General features: G+C 49.3%; 1 protein-coding gene across 18 annotated transcripts in view; it reads right to left on the reverse strand.

The window, feature by feature from the left end:
* The window catches only part of PTK2 (protein tyrosine kinase 2), a 255,266-nt gene that overhangs the window by 98,858 nt on the left and 136,872 nt on the right, over window positions 1–19,536 (reverse strand). For all 18 annotated transcript variants that reach the window (XM_027572051.2, XM_027572041.2, XM_027572038.2 and 15 more), the window contains 4 exons: window positions 9,999–10,139; window positions 9,416–9,493; window positions 2,291–2,398; window positions 665–782 (listed from right to left, as the gene is read on the reverse strand). In XM_027572051.2, coding sequence (XP_027427852.1) covers window positions 665–782; window positions 2,291–2,398; window positions 9,416–9,493; window positions 9,999–10,139 — 445 coding nt within the window. The remainder of the gene's footprint in view (window positions 1–664; window positions 783–2,290; window positions 2,399–9,415; window positions 9,494–9,998; window positions 10,140–19,536) is intronic.

Consider the following 19,536-nt stretch of genomic DNA (forward strand, 5'->3'; position numbering starts at 1 on the left):
GCACAGAAAGGTCAAGCAATTTACAGATGGCAGCTCAGAGGACTTGCCATTTGAACATACAAAAGGATACATTTCTAGAGCCCAGATTTTTCCTGCTACCACTACGCTATTTTCCTGCTGGGAACATTCTGTTTGATTATTTCAGAATTCCAAATCTTCTGAAACAACCCTTCTTACTGCCTTTTAAGAACCCCACATGGCTTCCGAAGTGATACAGCCTTGTTTCTAACAATTACTCGTTCTAATCACTGATTTTACATCATGCCTTAGAACTAATTTTGTTCTTTGCTCTAAGCTTTTGAGATCTATAAGAAAAAACAGAGAGTTTATTTAACATGAGTTACAAAGTATACCTGAAAAAAAAATCCAGAACATAATCCCAAACGTTTACTACAAACACTGACAGCAGCCTAGAAAGCACTCCAGTGTGTTGCCTGAACCCAGCAGCCTGAACACCAACACTGTTTCCCCAAAGCTCTTCTATTCAAACCCGGCTCACAGGCTGCGCGTTGCCCCACTTCCCCGGAAAACCAAGAACACAGACGTACTTGGCTGCATTACTTATTTGGTCTTCAGAGTCGTCTAAAAGAAGGAGTAGAGGCAGTTGGGATGAGCTCGCCTAACAGCTCCCAGTGGGACTGCTCAAGCAGAAGCAGGACCTCACCTTTCTGGGGTCTGATGATAAAAGACTGTGTGGCCCCGTTCACCAGCCGGCAGTACCCATCTATCAAGTCAGCCATATTCTCAGCGATGGTCAGGGATGGTGCTGTCACTGTCAGAGGCTGAAAGGGGAGAAGACCGAGAGAGGCGTTATTGTTCTTTGTACCATCAAAGGGGCAGCTGTACCATGACATCAGATCTCCAGGTGCACTTGGCAACAGAAGAGTGACTGCGACACAGATTTGTCATAAGGTCGGCGTGGAAAAGGAAGTTTGATATTTAAGGATGTTATTCCTAGAATATGTGACAGAAGGCGACCCAGACAAAAACAGAAAAATCACTTAAACTGAGATTCATTTTCTAGAACTAAAGGAGGCAAAAAAAAAAATTTCCCTTCAGAGTTGTCTGGCCCCTGTGGAACATCTAATTAAGGGAAGAATTTAAAGATTCAGTATATTTCAAGTATGGCCTATTTTAGAAACAAACATGGAGTAAATTTTTATTATCCCTCGTAATTTTTCTAGCATTAAAGAAAATTACTAAAATCTCATTATTTGAAGCATGCACAGCATGTTTTGCCTAAGAGGTAAGAATTCACTGTTTTCACTATCAAACCTGCAATTTTGATAAACTTCCTGAAGACTTATCATTAAAGATTACCCGGGAGACGATCAGAGCTGTATTTTCCTTCCCGACACACGGACGCCCTAACCAGAGGAGTGCTCCTCACGCCCTCGTCCACGAACACCACACCTTCCCTGAGCTCCGCTACATGTTCGGGGCGGGGGGGAGGGGGCGCAGTTCTGACAATGGTGGTGCCAAAAGAGAATGTTACGGAGGTGCTGTCCGGAAATTTTAACTGGCAATAGTTTCCATATTTTAGGGTTTCATTTATTGACCTCTGAGAATCAAATGCACTTCTGAGAGCCTCAGAAATGCCACCGCTCCCAAGGCAAAAACAAGTGAGGAGCGTGGCAGATGAACCTGTCTGAGAAAAGGCTTCCGCCACCAGAGAGCCCTGTGCGCTGCACGTGACAGACGACAGAGGTCCGAAAACGTGCTGTGTGCGACAAGCCCAGTCATTCCGACTCCACTGCCCGTCAGCCAGAGAAGGTCACCTGATGCCGTATTTGCCAGATGGCCACACTGCATGCAGATTAAAAGCGTGGGCTCTGGGAGGCACCCCATCTCCACCACTTGTGCTCGGCTTTCTCAGCTGTGCAATGGGTTCAGAGTATCTCACAGAACTTCTTTTGCTCGGTTCTGAGAATGACCCGTGCCGCTCCTGGCCCCCACGCTAAGCGTCAGAGCAGCCGGTGACCCACCTGGCAGGAGCTGCGGCGCCGGGGCTGCTAGCAGGTGACCCGGCCCCGAGACCAGCACGCACAGCAGTACGGGCAATGACACTGCTTACTGAAGGTACCTGTGCATCTACATAATCCTCAGAAGCGGATGTTCGAGCTAGTTCACGAGAATCTTCAACTGACTTGACAATAATGCTCCGGACCGACTTTTCCATCTGTCACCTGCTCTACTCTTGGGGGCACGTACTCATTACTACCTGAAATGGAACACTCACCACGTAAGAGAAAGCTGGGATTCTGATGACGCACACAAACTGCATCCTTACCTCTGGGGCGCCGGCAATTTTCAGCTGTAGCATCCCTTTCCTGTCCTTGTCTTCGCTGTTTGAATACTGAATGGTCTGCACTTGATTGAAGTCGGCCAGATGTGTGGGCTTGGGAGAGAAAAGGCAACCACTTGGGACCCCAGATAAACTCCTGTCAGGTACTGCATGACTTTCTCGCAGTGCCCACCCCATGCCACTCTCCCGAGGACCTCCTCCCGATGACTGCGTCTGGGGGAGAGGCTGCTGATCCATCAGCCCCCAGTGGGGTATTCTCTTCCTCAGGAGCAGTCCTGGAACCACCAGGAACTGTCTGCTCACTCCCAGGTGAGGAATACGCCTGTTCTCTGTGTTCCTAATGGCCAAGCAGGAGCGCTCCACCTGTCAGAGCTGGACGGGTGAGTCACAGGTCCCAGAGAAGGAAGGAAGTAGAAGGAAGTCCCGGATTTGACTCACTCACTGGCCTTGGGAGGAACCACGTGCGAAACCTGCTCCCATTCCCACAGAGAGAGGGACCTGTGTGCACTCCCAGTGCATCCTGAATTAGAGCAAGTCTCTGAGTGTAACAGCGCTAGGCAGTTGGCAGGTGTCCAAAGGACCCTTCTCAGGAAGACGTGCCAAGAGAGACTTCATTTCTCCAACTAGAATCAACTCTTTTCTTATGAAGACAAAAAAAAAAAAAATACCCATTTGTCCCTTAACCTTCTAGCATTTCATGACAATGATCACTTTGCTGTGATGATTCCTACACATTTATTTACAACAATTACCTTGATTTCAGCCTCTTTCTCTTACAACGTCATGAGGATTGGCCTCTCCCACCAAGCACTCCACTCAGCCCAGATTCTGCCACTGGGACTGAGCTGGAATTATGTTTCAGAAAGTGACTCATAGTGGTTCCTGGGTGGCTCAGTCGTTAAGCATCTGCCTTCAGCTCAGGTCATGATCCCAGGGTCCTGGGATCGAGCCCCACTCAGGCTCCCTGCTTGGTGGGGAGTTTGCTTCTCCCTCTGTTCTCCCCCCACCTTGTGCGCACGTGCTCTCTCTCTCTCTCTCTCTCAAATAAATAAAATCTTTATTAATTTTTTAAAAGACTTTATTTGTCAGAGAGAGAGAGAGCGTGCACAAGCAGAGCAAGGAGGGCTCCCGCAGAGCAGGGAGCCCAATGTGGGACTCGATCCCAGGACACTGGGATCATGACCTGAGCTGAAGGCAGACACTTGACCAACTGAGCCACCCAGGCATCCCAATAAATAAAATCTTAAAAAAAAAAAAAGTTTCCCTTCACATCAGAACACCTTCACAGCTTTGCTTTCAGGCGCACGTGTGTCCATGAGGCCTTCAGACAGGAGCCCAGGGGCAGCCCTCCGCTTTCCCACTCTAAGACGTCCAAACAAACAACAGGCAGCCTGGCCCCTGTGCCCACTCCCCTCTCTCTGCCTCTGTGCCACCTGCCCTCATGGGGTTCCCTCCTACCTCACTGTCTTCCACAGTTCCTTTGGCTTCTCCTCTGCTCCATCTCTAAATGATCACGGGCCACAGGACTCTGTGCTGGGCCCATCCTTTCCCTGAGGTGTGTGGTGGCCCAGCCAATACCACCCAGCCCCGTGGTGCAAGGACGTCTCCAGTCCTGAACTGGGACATGTATCCAGCCACCTACATAACACCCCCACACGGACGTCGGGGACAGACCGTGAACAGCAGAGTCACGGGATCTGCTCTTAACACCTGCTCCTCCTCCAGGCCTTCCCAGTGCAGCAACAAGCATCACCAGTCAACCCTGCTCCTGAGCCAAAAAACGGAGGCATTATCACCAGCTCCTCTCTTTCCTCCCCTACAGCCAGCCCAGCTCCACACCCGGAGTCTGTGCATTTTCCTTCCACCGTCCTAGCTGCCACTCAGGTGCAATCACCGTTGGTATCCTGCTTAGAGCATCAACCCTGCAGCTGTTTCCCTCGATGTGCTCCTGTCCCCCTCACAGACCACCCTACCCGGAAGCCCGGGAGGTACTTCACAGTGTAAGTCAGGTCTGACAACCCCCTGCTTCAACACGTACGACGCCAGCAAAGGGAAGCAAACACCCCCCCGCCCCCCCGATCTGCCCTCTGCCTGCCTCTTGGACCTAATTTCTTATCATGAACTCATCTTGATCAGATGCACTCTGGTCTTACCGGGGCAGAATCATGCCCCCAGAGGGTTGTTTTTGGTTGGCTGAAGAATGAGGGATAGAAATGGGGACCAGGGCCGTGAGACGTGGTAGAAAGCACAGGAAGTTCCCTCACAGCGAATACTGTCCTATGTCCTGAATGGCTTTCAAGTGTCCTGATGTGTATGCATGTTGGTGAAAAATCTGATTCTAGAACCCAAGTCTTTTTTAAAACACAAAGTATGCTCTACACTGAATTTTCCAGGAACACAACTTATGTGTAATTTAGGGAATACTGACTTTGCTATCTTTGGAATGTTAGGATGAGTTGTCACCATTTTGGAAAATGACATTATGGAGGGCAATGCTTGTCGGTATTTGACCCCATGCACACACATCTGTAACAGAGATGAGGCTCCTTCTAACAGACCAGGAATCAAATGTTATTAAGCTGGTGACGCATGAAATAGGGGACATCTCAACTAGTCTCACTAAATGATATTAAAATATTCCTATTATTGCCATCCTATAACGAAAATATTTTTTTCCAAAGAACAACGGAAATTTAAGTAATGGAAATCATTACATTACTTTTTTTTTTTTTTAAACCTACTGTGTTTCTGCCTCATTTTGACATGCCCCCTGAAGTCAGTCACTTTCCTATACTACTTGTAGGGGGGACTTCTGGCGGCCCTCTCTCAGATGAACATGCTCAGTACTCAGCTCTGACTCATCTGTAACACTTGCCCGTCTCTGTGCTGTGTACTGACATATTGAAACAGACTTTTTGGAATTATATGTGCACAGCATATTCTGTGATTTTATTTCAAGTTAGCAAAAGGCTCTTAAAAATATCTGTTATAAAGAAGACAGGGCTGGGAGGGGCCCACACTGACCACCACTCTAAATTGGGACACCAGACACTCTCATACTACCCTACTGTAGCCCGCTCTCATGATCGGATTATTTCTGTTGCTTATCATCTTTCTTATATTCGCTCTCACAAACAGACTAAAAGCACCACGAAGGTGATCTAGTGGTGGATGCCCATCCTGTCTACCACTTATTGCAAGGAAGGAGGGCCGTGCCTGGTACATGAGGGAGTGAATGAATGACTCTGAGAACTTACAAGGTGCTGGGCTCTGTTCTAAGTACCAGGAATCCAGCAGTGAACAAGGATGACGTGAATCCAGACATAAATAATCACACAAGGAAGCACGTAATTACAATTGTGATAAAGACCACAACAAAGCAACTGAGGGTACTGTCTAAAACTATATCCACTTTGTTTGGGGAGGGGCAGGAGGAAATGGTGAGGCCTCACTCAGAACAAGTCTCCCTGAGAACGAGAGTGGGCCCTGGGCCCCATGAAGTCAGGACCATGTGGATTTCACCCTGCGCTGGGCCCTGGCTTCCGGCTCACTGCCCAGCACCAAGCAGCTGCACACACACATGCAGACTGGCCAATGCAGCGCTCCAGACAAGGCACAGAAGTAGGCATTACGGGCCCCAAGAGAGGGCAAGTGTGTGCAGAGGAGCCTGCAGAGCTGGGCTGTCTACGGTAGCGGGAAGCCGCGGGTGGCTACTGAGCAGCTGGTGGTTCGCGGCTAGTCCAAACTGAGGGGCGATGAAAATGCAGAATCCATGCCTATTCCAAAGACTCGCTATGATAAAAAGAGTATAAAATATCTCCATAACTTTTATATGCATGGTACCTTGAAGTGATGGTACCTTGGATATACTGGGATACATAAGATACGTTTTTAAAATTCATTTTCACCTTTTAAAATGTGGTTTTACCAGAACACTGAAAAGTCCATAGGCAGGGCGCCTGGGGGGCTCAGGCGTTGAGCGTCTGCCTTCGGCTCAGGTCATGGTCCCGGGGTCCGGGGATCGAGCCCCACCATCGGGCTCCCTGCTCCGTGGGAAGCCTGCTTCTCCCTCTCCCACTCCCCCTGCTTGTGTTCCCTCTCTCGCTGTGTCTCTCTGTCAAATAAATAAATAAAATCTTTAAAAGAAAAGAAAAGAAAAGAAAAGTCCATAGGCAGCTTGCATCATACTTGTATCGAGCAGCACTGGAGAATAAGGTGACCTAGAAGTCGGGTGAAGTAGCTAAGGACTCAGAAGTACCGAGGGGGCTCCGCTGCATGAGGGTCACTGTCCCCCCGGCGGAGGCTGGGCGGATGCCGGGGTGCCGGCAGGGGCCAAAGAGAGAATGGGAGAAACCCAGGCGGTGCACTTAGAGCAGCTCGGCTTGGGGCAGCCACGCGCCACCAGGTTCTCAACGGCCACGTGCCAAGAACTTTTGCAATAAAGCAAAGAGGAAACGTGGGCTCACTCCCTGGCAGGGACAGTGAAGGGGATGTGGGTTTGAGGGAGGACATTTTTAGGATGAGAGAGATTACACATTTTTCTATGCTAACAGGAATGGCCCAGTAGATTGGAAGCATTTACTGGTGCTGGAAAGAGAGCAGAAGAGACAGGGGGGCTCCTACACAGCCAGGGGCGGTCTTACCAGAGCATGATGTTCACCCACGGAAGGCAAGGGACGGGAGGGTGGGTATGGCAGGCAGAAACGCAAGCAGGGCAGATTTTATAGGGACTTCCGGGGCTCTATCCTGACACCCCCCATCCTAGCTTCCTTCTACTTTATACAACAGCAACTTTCACTTCACAGGACAGAGATCCTCATAGTCTCAAAGAGAAAATAGACATTTTTTCCATAGAACATTGATAAAAATCAACCATATGCTTTGCTATAAAGAAGACTGGAACACATTCACAACAATCAACATGTAAAAAACCTGTTCTCTGCTCATCGGCCAGTAACATTAGAAATAATAACAGTGAGACCCAAACCCTCAGAGCTACTTGAAATTTAACACCCTCCTAAAGAATGCTATGATGAAAGAAATAAAAGCTGTATAGAAATACAGTGAAAGGAGAACACCACCTACCAACATTAATAAGACATTAAAAGTTCTACGAGAAAATGGCCCCCAAAGTAAACAAAACTACATTGGAAAAAAACATCCCAAGGGAACTGCAGGAGAAAGGCTAAAAACAAGCAAACAAGATTGGGAAAAAGGGGGTCTGCCAAGAACAATGCCAACATGAAGGAAAAGGAAGGGCAATGCTGTCACCCCGATTTCTGAGCTTGCCCACAAAGGGTCGCTACAAGAGACAAGCCGTCCGCACGTCTGCGAAAGCCAGACTCCCACGGACGTGCGGGGGCGTGAGACCAGGCGCAGGACTGGAGTCACCGGAAAGATGACGAGAGAACCCTGAGATACAGCTCCATGGTGACAAGCTGCAAACACGGCTGGCGGAGGACATGCTAACAGAACGCGAGTTATGACAGGCGACAAGAAGTGGACACCCCGAGCAGCTGTGCCACTGTGGGGGGGGGAGGGGCGCTGGCACACCAGTCACTGAGGTGGCAGCAGGAGCCACGCAGACCCAGGCCGCCTCACCCGAAAAACACACAATTCCCATTCTGGCTTCAAATATTTCAGGATGTAAAATCATAAAAAGACCCCAATTTACCTGATGAAATAAATTAGTGTAACTTCTAATATCCTTTAATGTCCTTATAAAGTTAATATAAAAAAGAAAAGAAAAGTCTAGATTGTGATCACTTCGGCAGTACATATACTAAAAAGAAAAGATTTTTTTGTGTGTGTGCTGTGGCACATCAAGTTGTATGAAGCTGACGCGGAAAGAGACAACTGGACGGTGTCACAGAACAGAAGATCCCGAGGTGCACCGCAGGAGGTAACAGATACATGACTTGATGCACCTTGCTGACCCTGCTGTCTGCTCACCTGAACAGCAATGACATAACAGTGGTGACACCCAAATGCCTACCTGAGTCCTTTGGGTGAGGCCATGATCGAATTCATTATTTAATTCTCTTACCAACACTATTAGGTGGCTGAAATTATTACGGCCATTTTACCAATGAGGAAACACAGGCCATCTGTGGAGGGACGGAGCCCAAGTCACAAGGCTAGCATGAGAGTGACTCAAGGTGGCAACCGTGGCCATGTCCTCCAGAGCCTGCCTCTATTGACCGCATTCAGGGCCCCACCTGTGACCTCACCTGAGGACTCTGGGTGGATTCCAGGTGGGTTAAAGGCTTACATGTAAACAGGACAGAGACAACATTGCAAGAAAATCCAGCAGACCACAAATCAAACCTCAAGGCTAGGACTACAACAATCTGTAAGTAGTGAAAACAGATAAGGTCATAGACTGTCCTGGAGAGGTCACACCAATGGCTGCTCTTGCCATCTGCGTAGGAAAGCTCCAGCGGGGCCACCCTCTTGTCAACACTTGGTATTACAGCTCTTTCTCATTTTAGCCATCCTAGTAGACACATAATAGCACCACACTGCACGTATCTGATGACTCCGAGGCTTAACACCTTCTCATTTATCTCTAGACTATTTGGCTATCCTCTTGGGTCATCTGCCCTTAATGATTTACTGCCAATCTTTATCCTGGCTTAGGAGACTATTGTCAAATACATTAATGCAAATACCTGGCTTGCCTTTCTACTATCTTTTGATGAGAAGAGTTCAATGTACTCTAATTTATCAGAATTGTCTTTTAGAGTTAGCACTTTTTAAGTCCTGTTTAAGGAATCTCTGCCTACCCCAAATTTATAAAGATATTCTATGTTTTCTTCTATGACTTTTATCATTTGCCTTTCACATGTAGATCAATATTGCATCTGGAATGGGTTTTGTTAAGTGTGTGAAAGAGCTGAGAATACCCTGGTTTTTCTCTGTGAATACTCAGCGGACGCTGAAGCATTTACTGAAGAGTTCATCAATGATGCAGAACTCAGGACAGCAGCCCCTCTCGGGGTAGGGGTTAGAGACTGGGAAGGGGCAGGATTCATCTTTGTCTGCACTCAGGTCCAGCGTGAGGAGTGTCCGTGCACAGGCAGCCCCGAGATGTCACCAAAGCAGACTTACGTTGCACCCCTTGTCCGTGAGGTAACTGATTCCTTCTTCTGGGCCAATTGCCAGTTCTACCGAAATAATCCAGCTTGACTTTTGAAGGGTGAAACAGGTAATGACAAAGGTCCCAGAAGAAAAAAGAAATATTTTAGATGAAAACATGGACACATTAAAGGACCAAGGGGGGGTGGAGGTGGGGGGCTGGTTCAGCTTGCCATTCATCTATCCAACCGAGTACTACAAAATGTCTGTAACTTCACTGACCCAGTATCTGGTGGGTCTGAAGCTAATGGTTTCTTTGGAAAGATTACTTGAATAGGTTAAACTAGCCCAGAGAGAACAGTTCATTAACAAATCACTGGGCTGGAATAAAAAAATCCAATTATCAACACAGGGCATGCTTTTAAAAAAAGATGAATTCATCCTCACATTAACACGTTTTCTCTTTTCATTTTTTCCCCACTGTAAAATGACAAACGTTTCCATGTTGTTAAAAATGTGACAAATCAGATTTCAATCAGAAATTTAGACATACATGGATAAGAAAAAGCAAAAGAAATGAAACCCAGTTCACCATTTCCCATGTGTCCATACTTACACCCAGAGCACACTTGAAGCATTCTTTATCAAATCTGTACACTGGGGAGAGGATCTCAAAGAACTTCAGAATACTTTCTTCTCTGTTAAGATTGGCAAACTGTCTAAATGTCTGTTGGATCAGCTTTCTTAGTGTTTTGGCCTGCATGATAAAATCACAAAAATCATTTTACAGTCAACAACGCACCACAACAATAGCGAACGTCAAAGCTCTCTTTCCCTCCCACCGCTCGCTCCAACCTATACTCACATCACTGTGAGATGCCATTATTTGCCAAAGCCTATATCCTTTCTAAGCAGCTGTAATAAATGCACACAGTACGAGATAATAGCATCCTAGCCCTTTTTAAGTACACAGTTCAGTGATTCCAAGCTTTACTTCTTAAAAAGAAATTTAGAAGGTAATAATTTGCTTATTAGAACATGTGGTGAAAAGTTAGGCATTAAAAAACACATACTATCTTTAAAAATTAAACATAAAAAATAAAATAAAAAACACGTACTATCTATGCACATGATGGGGAGCCGGCAAAAGCTTAGATGGGAAGGCACTCACATACCCCACTGTTAGGAGGGTAAGTCGATACAACCTTTCTGAAGAGCAATTTGGCAGCACGGATAAAAATACCCTCAAAAAACCTACAACTCTGGATCCAGAAATTAAATTCCAAGGCACTAGTCTTTAGAAATGATTAATGAACTCCACAAAGACTCAGCAACGAGGAGGTTCAGTGCAGAACTATTTATAGTAGCAGTTGGGTTATATGCCTCATAATACGTCTGCCTATGTTGTATGAGCCCGCAAGACCATTGTGTGGAACGAATTTACTGATGTGAAAATCCCTATTGTGGTGTTCGGTGAGAGAATTTGGTGAAACTATCTGTATGTGCGTACAGATGCCTTTAAAAGGAGAGCACCGTTGAGGGGACTCACACACGTATCCACACACAGAGAAGGAGATGGCAGAAACTATGCTCCTTTTCTGTGTAGGGGGATCATAGGTGATCTCCCAGACCATTTTTGCACATTTGAGCATTCTATTTATGCACCACAAGCATATGGCAAGCCCATAGCCCATGGTGCGTCAGCAGCAGCCCAGGGAGGCCTGTGGGGAAAGGATGCCGGATGAGGTCTGCGGAAGAAGGCTGTGAGGAGCCAGCCACAGGAAGCACCCGGCTTCCATCCTGGGAAGAGACAAAGTCCCTGGGCACCTTGGGGAGAGTGACGTGATCCGACACATCGGCTGCCGTGCTGTGAACGGTATGAAGGCAGCAGGAGAGACCAAGAAGGAGGCTACAGAAGTAATCTAGGTGAGAGGTGAGCAGAGTCTACACGAGCATAGAAGCAGAAAGGGGTGAGAAGCAGATTTATGCTGAAAACCAGAACCAACAAGATGTGCTGAGAGGTAGGAGTTACAACGAACTGAAACGGTAGGCCTGTGGGGAAGCCGGTTGGCAGGTGAAGGTCTCGCAGGAGACCCGGGGCCCAGATGACAGCTCGGTGTGAGGTGCACTCAGACAGGAATCAGAGCCAGCAGACCGGAGAAGACTGGGGGTGGCAGAGGGGGAGGAGGGGAAGGGCCTCATCCCCCAGAGCATGCCCATCTTAGCAGGTCAGGGAGATGTGGCTGCTTGGGCAGCTAGGGGGTGGCCCACCAGGGAGTGGCACACGGAGGTGACAGCCCACTGCAGTGGCTTGAAGGCCCCCGTGTGGTCAAAGGTTTACTGGATCTGGGACACTGCAGAGAGTGAGCTGACAGCTAGGCCCTGTGGTCAAAGGGTGGGACAGAGTCCCAGCGGCCTACACTTACTGGGGATGAAGCGGACAGTGCGAGAGGCCGGGCAGGCCGACGACAGGGTTCAACGAGCTGAGGGAACAGGTGTTGCAACATGACCTTCATTTTAAAGGCTCGCGCTGCTCTTGCACGGAGGGTGTGTGTGGGGGAGGGTGTGAGAAGCAAAAAGAACAGCCAGGATCCTGGAATGGACCGCCCGAGAAACACTAGTGGCACAGACCCTGAGGTGGTGGCGAAGGAGGGAGCCAGGCACCTTTGGGACCCTCGGGCGACCGTATGCGGGACAGCAGGGAAACAAGCACCAGGGCAGGATGAAGGATGAGGTTTCTGGATGGAACGCGGGGGCAACAGAAGGGGCAGCTTGGTGAAAAGAAAGTCACCCCGACTCTGGACATGGGCGCGATGCTTACATCTGGACCTGAACCATCAGGGAGACAGCTGCATACAGATCTGGAGCTCAGGAGAGGGCAGGGCTGGGGACAGCACTGTCAGAGCCCACCAGCTGACGGATTCACAGATGGCTCCCACCAACCAAGTGGAGGCGGGAAAGGAGAGAAGGCTGCAGCCAGGTCAGTAGGCCAAGGGCTGGTGTGAACCCGGGCTGGGGCTCCGACGGGTGAGTAGGGCAGTGGAACTGCAGGTGTTCTGAGGAGGATTAGGGCTCAAGGTTAGCAAGGCTTCACTGGCAGAGAATATGAACAGTTAGCTTTGGATGCTCAGGAAAGAAAAGTCTGGGAAACCTATTTTGGGGAATGCCCATCTAAGCACTGGCCATGAGCCAAGGGCCTGAAAAGGCCACTCTTGTCATGGGCTGAGATGGCACATGATAGTTGTTCTGACTTCGGGCTTTGCAAATATTCTTGTGGCCTATTAGGTCCGGCTGTCCGCCAGGAGCGTGTAGGCTGGCCACGAAGACCTGAGTAAGAGTGCAACTCCAACCTAACAATGCTGAGATAGAGAAAATGGAAATAAAATCTGGTCTGTCTGTCCTGTAACTGAGGACACTTCACTCCCTAGCATGTAAGCGGGAAGACAGCTCTGACTTCTTTGATTTCAACGGCCTGAGGCAGGGCATATTGCCGCTGGGTGCTCACACGCCCATCGAAGGAGAAAACCAGTGCACAGAAAGCCCCAGAATGCCCTCCAACTCTTCCTACATGTGCAGGACACCATAAACTAGAATATGGCAGCAGCCACAAAGGATGGTTGTCTAAGGAGGATGGGGACTAGAACACAGTGACAAATCATTTTTATTAACGTTAACTAGAAGTTGATATAGTCACTCATGCCTCTAAGAGGAACACTTTCACTCAGAGCAGATGAGTAATGACATGCAGCGATTAAAAACATGTCAAAGAGGTCCAGAAAAGAAGCCAATTCTCTGCCTTGTAGCCAATTCCCAACCAGCCACTTGTTTAGAAACAACTGACAATATTCTACACTTACACCTGCTCATTTGTGCAGTGCTTTCAAAAGTGTCACCCAAAGAGGTTTCTCTCTGAAATGGTGAGACAGAAGTCTCTCTTTAAAGCCGAGCAGCTGAAGTCTCATCTTGAGCATCAGACTTACACACATCCACACGCCCACCTGAGATGTCCACTGGACTTCCCACACACCCGAAAGCTGACAGGCCACGAAGAGAACTCCTGACTGCCCTCCAGGCTCAGCACCCCCATCTCGGCCGATCTCCCAGCTGCTTAAGGTAGAAACCTAGGTGGCAGCCCCAACCCCTCTTTCCCCTAACCCCTTAAGCCTCAAACCCCCAAGTCCTGCAAGTGCTTTCAAGTGCTTTCACAAAAAGCACGTGGTGTTCTTTAATGCTTTCCACCATGCCAGCTCCACCTCTGCCTGAACCTCTGTGACAGCCCCCCGGGAGTACCATCTGCTTACCTGACACACTGTCGCCAGGTGCTCTTTTTAAAACATGACCTGGATCACCTCACTCTGCAGCTTCAACCCTTGGGAACTGAGGAAACTGAATCATCTAACTATGCAAATATTGAGCATGAGATGCCTCAAGGCCACAGGGGTCAGGGGGGAAGAGTGGCGGATGAACAGGTTCAGCCCGAGAGTGGCAGCCAAGTCAGGGGCCGTGTCATCACAGGCCACTTAGGGAGGCTCAGGGAGGGCACAGCTGCTTTCTCATCTCCAGCCTCCCTCTATCTCTGCAGCACCCTCAGAGAGAAGTTCGTCTGTCACACCCATCTTACAAATGAGGAAACAGAGGCACAGAGACAACAAAGACCCCAAATCTCAGAGCTGCACGGCAGAGCCAGGACTGAAGCCCGAGCAGCCTGGCGCCAGTGTCTGCAGTCCCGCTGAGAGCATCACTCCCCCTCCTGGAGGCCGTCAGCTTGGGGGCTGAAGCTATAGCCGAGTGACCAGGGCATCGGGGGTGCAGGCATGAGGACAGGGCTCCCGATGGGCCTTGCGGCCACCCCAGCATTTCAAACAAGCCCTGGTTATGGCGGGAGCCTGGCCAGCACACAGCACGCGGCACACACTGGGTGCCTAACAAGTATCTTAAAGGGACGGGCAGGTTCAAGAACAAAGAAAGGACACTGTCCCATCCCATTCTGTGTAGCACCGAAAATTGCAGCCAGAAGTTTTGGTAGAAGAGAGCTGCTGAAATTATGAGGGAGGGAACAAGTGTGCTCAGGAGCCTCACACGGGGTTGGTCCTTTATTACAGCAAATTCAATGATGTTGCTGGGCAGACCTGCTTTCCAGGCTTTTTTTTTTTTTTAACCTTACAAAGCTGGTTGTAAAAAAAGAGCTCACATGTGACAGGTAAATGCGGACAGCCTCCGAGTCCTTGTGGGTCCTGCCCCACTGCCCCGTGACAGGACTGCCCCCACCCTGCTTCCCCTGCGTGTTCTGTCCCTCCACCCACCGCCAGCAGGAGGACCGCTTGGGGCGTGAGGCAGGAATGTGAGGCCAGGCCCTGCTCCTCCGCCCTCCTCCTGCATCAGCCTCACGCCCTCAGGGCTCTGCCCTCAGTGCTCTCCGGGGGCAAGACTCTGCCTTCTGACCTTTCCCTGAGGCTCGAAACAGTGTGTCCTGAGGGTCAAGGAACACCAAAGAGTGCCCGGCTTCTGCGACTCTACGATGGGATGGAAGCCATCACTCCAGCACTCCTGCTTCATCCCCAACACCCAGCTGGGGACCCCCGCACCTCAGCATTTACCTGCTGGGAATTTCTGAGTTGCTGGGATGGCCCTGAAAGTGACAACTGTGAATGTGTATCAACACAGAGAGTCTGAGGCACAGGTTTCCCGCATTTGTCCCACATCAGTCTCAGGCAGCCGAATGTGCGGAGAGGTGTGAGCCCCCTGAAGGCTGCTCTCGCACGCGGCCCCTGCACAGCAGAAGTCTCTCGGGGATGAGGGTGGCCCCAGGATCCACTCAGGACTAGTTTCCTGTGCTCACACAAACGACCCTGGCTCCCGGCAACCACTGCGGCCCCTGGTCAGGAGGGAGTGCCCACACTTTCCCACAGTCTGCCCTTCCACATTGCTCCAAGCCTCACGTCCAATGCCGGACAAGAACTTTCTAGAAAACCCTGCTGTCTAAGAGGAGCCCCAGATTCGTTTCTGTGAGAAGGATCTTGTGGCACCGTTTCTTCCCCACTGTCTCAGCGAGGAAACAATTCCACAAGATATAACCTCCTGGACTCTCCCAGTGTTAATCAATACACTTCCAGAACTGGCTGGAGCAAGCAAGACTGTTGTGCGTCACATTCTGTCCTATTTATACTTTCAACTCTCGCTTTGTGTTTGCCTGGATTTAGGAAACAAGACGTCTATCTATGAATGCTGTTCAATTCGAAACCAATTCCTCTACAGAGAAAAAACTACCCAGAAAGTGATACTTCCTCGGAATGAAGCAGTGTTATTAGGCTAGATCATGAGAAATCGCTACAATTTAGCCACTGTGAACAATGAAGTAATTTTTATTAGTCAGCCTAATATTTATGAGATGCTGCTAGCAGCAATGAACTTGCAGGGCTTCCCAGATGAAAAGGTTATATAACGTAATGCTAAAGAAAATTTGCAATAAAAGAGTAACAGGTAGAGAAGACATTAATCGAATTCTTTCACCCACCCACCCACCAAATGCTAAATACAGATGTATTAACAGTGCATGCAAAGTGTGTTTTTTAACTGAGATATATCTGACATATAACACTGTATTAGTTTCGGGTGCATAACACAGTGATTCAGTATTTGTACACATTGTGAAATGATCACCCCAGTGAGTCTAGTGAACATCCATCACCTCACACAGTTACCAATTTTATTTTCTGGTGATGAGAAATTTTAAGATTTACTCTTTTGGCAACTTCCGAATATGCACTATAGTATCATTAACCCTAGTTGCATGTACATGACATCCCCATGACTTATTTATTTTATAACTGGGAGTCTGTATCTCTGACCACCTTCACCTGTTACAGCAACCTACCACCCCCCCACCTCAGGCAACCATCAGTTTGTTCTATTTATGGGCTTGGGTTTTTTTTGTTTTTAGATTTTACATTTAAAATGTGGGATCATAGAGTGTTTGTCATTTTCTGACTTATTTCATGTGGCATAATGCCCTGAAGTCCATCCGTGTTGTCACAAATGGCAAGACTTCTTCCTTTCTTTTTATGGCTGAGTGATACACCACACCTTCGTTATCTGTTCATCTGTCAATCCACTCCCCCTGGCATCCCCACGCCTTCTGGCACGCAGATGTCAGGAACTGATGAATGCGAACGACCGCTAAACCAGGCATTTCTGTGCTTGATAATAATGTTAAGCCTGCAATGGTCACCTGTTAATCTTAAAAATGAGAATGAGGACTATTTTCTCTGAGAATGAAACTAAGTGTTCCTGACAGTGCTCTAGGAAACCACTTTTATTACTTGGGAAGTGTACAGATGCTTCCAAGGACTGTGAACTACTGACCTCTTAGCATTACTACTTCTTAAATTAGATTTCTACTGTGAGTTATATTCAAATAAATTGAAATTTGGCTCTTCTAGTTGCTACCTCATTTTTTAGATTTACACAAAAGCTGCAAGGACAGGACTCAGAGCCCCCTTAACGCCCCTTACCCTGCTCCCCTGTGGCCAACCTCTCACGGGACACTAGCACGCTTGTGTAGAACACCGGGACTAGCTCCTAAACCTCGGCTTCGACTCTGATCCCACTGGGCTGCCCACTAACACCCCTGCAGGGCCTCACAATGCATTTACTCATGTCTCCTCTGTGTCCTCCGGCTGGGACAGCTTTGTGACACTTCTGGACCATTCCTCAGGTTGGCTTTGACTGTTTGGTTTTACTGGTACAGTGTTTTTAAAGATGTGTCTCCGGCACTACTAGGATCAAAGAGACAGAAACTTAAAATATCTTGTAAATTATTCTTAGTAACTTAGGCACACACATCTCCTGTTCTGTTCTGTCATCCATCATGGCTTACTTAAGTTCCATCAAATTCAACGAGGTACTCTCAATATGAGCCTTTGGGGAAAGCAAGTATTAATGGATCTGGCCATTCCACAGGGCTGCTCTGGATGAAACAAGAAGCTGACATGAGTTTCCTGTTAGTGGAAGTTTTGCTGGCAACAGTTTGGAAGAAAGGACCCTGTACCGCAGCTGTTCCCGCCACATGGGAAGGACTTGGGCGGCAATCAGCGTGGTGCTGAAGATGTTTATGCAGAAGGTAAAGAAATGTTGGTCTATGGAAATGAACTACTGATTGAGTATTTAAGAAGCGAAGCAGACTTTACGTGTACAAAATTACATTAGAAGGCAGGTGGGAAGTGAGTTCTGCTGAACTCAGGTGAGAACCACTCGATGAATCTACACCTACACCAAGCAGTAGCAACAAATTCTCTTCTCCCCGAAAGAGAGGGAGAGATTTCGTTCGCTTGCAACGAAATCAGCAGCGACTGAACTTCTCAAAACACAACTGCTCTTTATTTGGTTCAGGGCAAGTTTTCTCAAGTTCCCCACGGTCGGCGCCTCCCGTTCTGCTCCCGTGGAAGCCACGGCGCCCAGGCCCCAGCACTGCACATCCCTTACCCGCCCCCAGCACAGCCTGCCTGCAGCCTGTCCTCCATGCCCTGAAAGCCGCACAGTGAGCAGGCCCGCGGTCTGCTGGGAGAGCCACTGCGGGGCTCAGCTGCCCTGACACCAGTGGCAGGACAGGGAGGCCAGGCATCGGGACAGATCCGAGGGACAGCCTACAAGAGGCCTGGAGGGACGAGTCCAGCCAGGGAAGGGGGCTCGTGTGCAGTGAGGCAGGCGCGGAGCGGCAAGCGTGCGGGGCTCTCGGAGCTGCTCTCCTGAGCGGGCCTTCCCTACACGGCTCCCCACTAACTCGGCTCATCTTCCCAGTTGCTCTTCAAGCTGTCCACTCGGTCACCCCAAGTAAGGTCTACCTAACATTACCGAGTGCCAGGCACCATGCCAAACACGACATCATCGGGGCCCTCGTGGGTCTTAAAATATAGTGGAGGCAGACAGACAAAATGCAGCCAAGGAAATAACTGTGAATACGAATTTGAGAAAGTAAAGATTAAGACCCTGAGCAGGGGGGCGCCTGGGTGGCTCAGTGGGTTAAATGTCTGCCTTCAGCTCCAGTCATGATCCCAGGGTCCTGGGATCAAGCCCCGCATCGGGCTCCCTGCTCGGCGGGAAGCCTGCTTCTCCCTCTCCCACTCCCTCTGCTTGTGTTCCCTCTCTTGCTGTGTCTCTGTCAAATAAATAAAAAAAAATCTTAAAAAAAAAAAAAAAAAGACCCTGAGCAGGGTCCTGCAAGAGGAGGATGGGCCTCCGGCTGTCCCTGGGATGCTGAGGACACTGTGCGAGGCCAAGTCTGGGAGAGCCGGCCACAGGGACGGGGTGCTGGGGGAGGCTCAGGCCTGTCCCCCTGCGGACCTCCGTGGCGCTGTGGGTCACCTGGGCTACACTTGCACCAGGGTGCCTGTGACCTGTGCCACAGGGCCCCATTTTGAGTTTGAGCATCCTTTTCAATGCAGAGTGATTTGTTGGGGCTCCCAAGCAACAGCAGTCACAGCTCTGGTGACAACTGCTCATCAGCCCGCACACAGTTTTGAGGAGACTGCCAGAACAGAGAGGCTGCCCTGGGGCTCACACTGGAGAGGGCTCAGCACACTACTGACATACGCAAGCCATTTTCACCTACTTTCCGGCTTTTTAATTTTAAATTGGTAGTGCATTTTTCTGTTTGGTGAAATGTAAATTTGCTAAAGAACTGTGTCTTCTACGTGTGTGAACGCCTCCTCCCCACCCTACCAGCCAGCAAACTGCAGATTCATGCCCAGGGGCATCCCTTCCACTCGAGGATCTATCTTCCTAGGCCTTCTCGGCACCACAGCACGACTCTCCAGGTCAAACCGAGTCTCCCGTCCTCACAACTCCAGGAGTACAGCCAGCCCACACCTAACAGCCCTCCAGGAGGACACAACCCCACCACGACCCTCACGTACCTCCAAACACCCTGGATTTCTCCTGCAACGCCTCCCACCCCGCCAAACTTCACTTAAAGCTCTTGCCTCTGTCTGCCACCCCTGGGCCATGTCACTCATGCCAATGGTCTGGGAACTACCCGGCCCACCCATTGCTGTGCGTGGCCTTGACCATCTGCTTGGAGCACACTGCAGGAGCTGGTTCCCCACCGGTTCACTCTAGCCTTTCGTATGTAGCCCAGGACACTTGGATGAAAATAAAAC

Source organism: Zalophus californianus, chromosome 4, assembly GCF_009762305.2.
Source record: "Zalophus californianus isolate mZalCal1 chromosome 4, mZalCal1.pri.v2, whole genome shotgun sequence".
Classification (NCBI taxonomy): Eukaryota; Metazoa; Chordata; class Mammalia; order Carnivora; family Otariidae; genus Zalophus; species Zalophus californianus.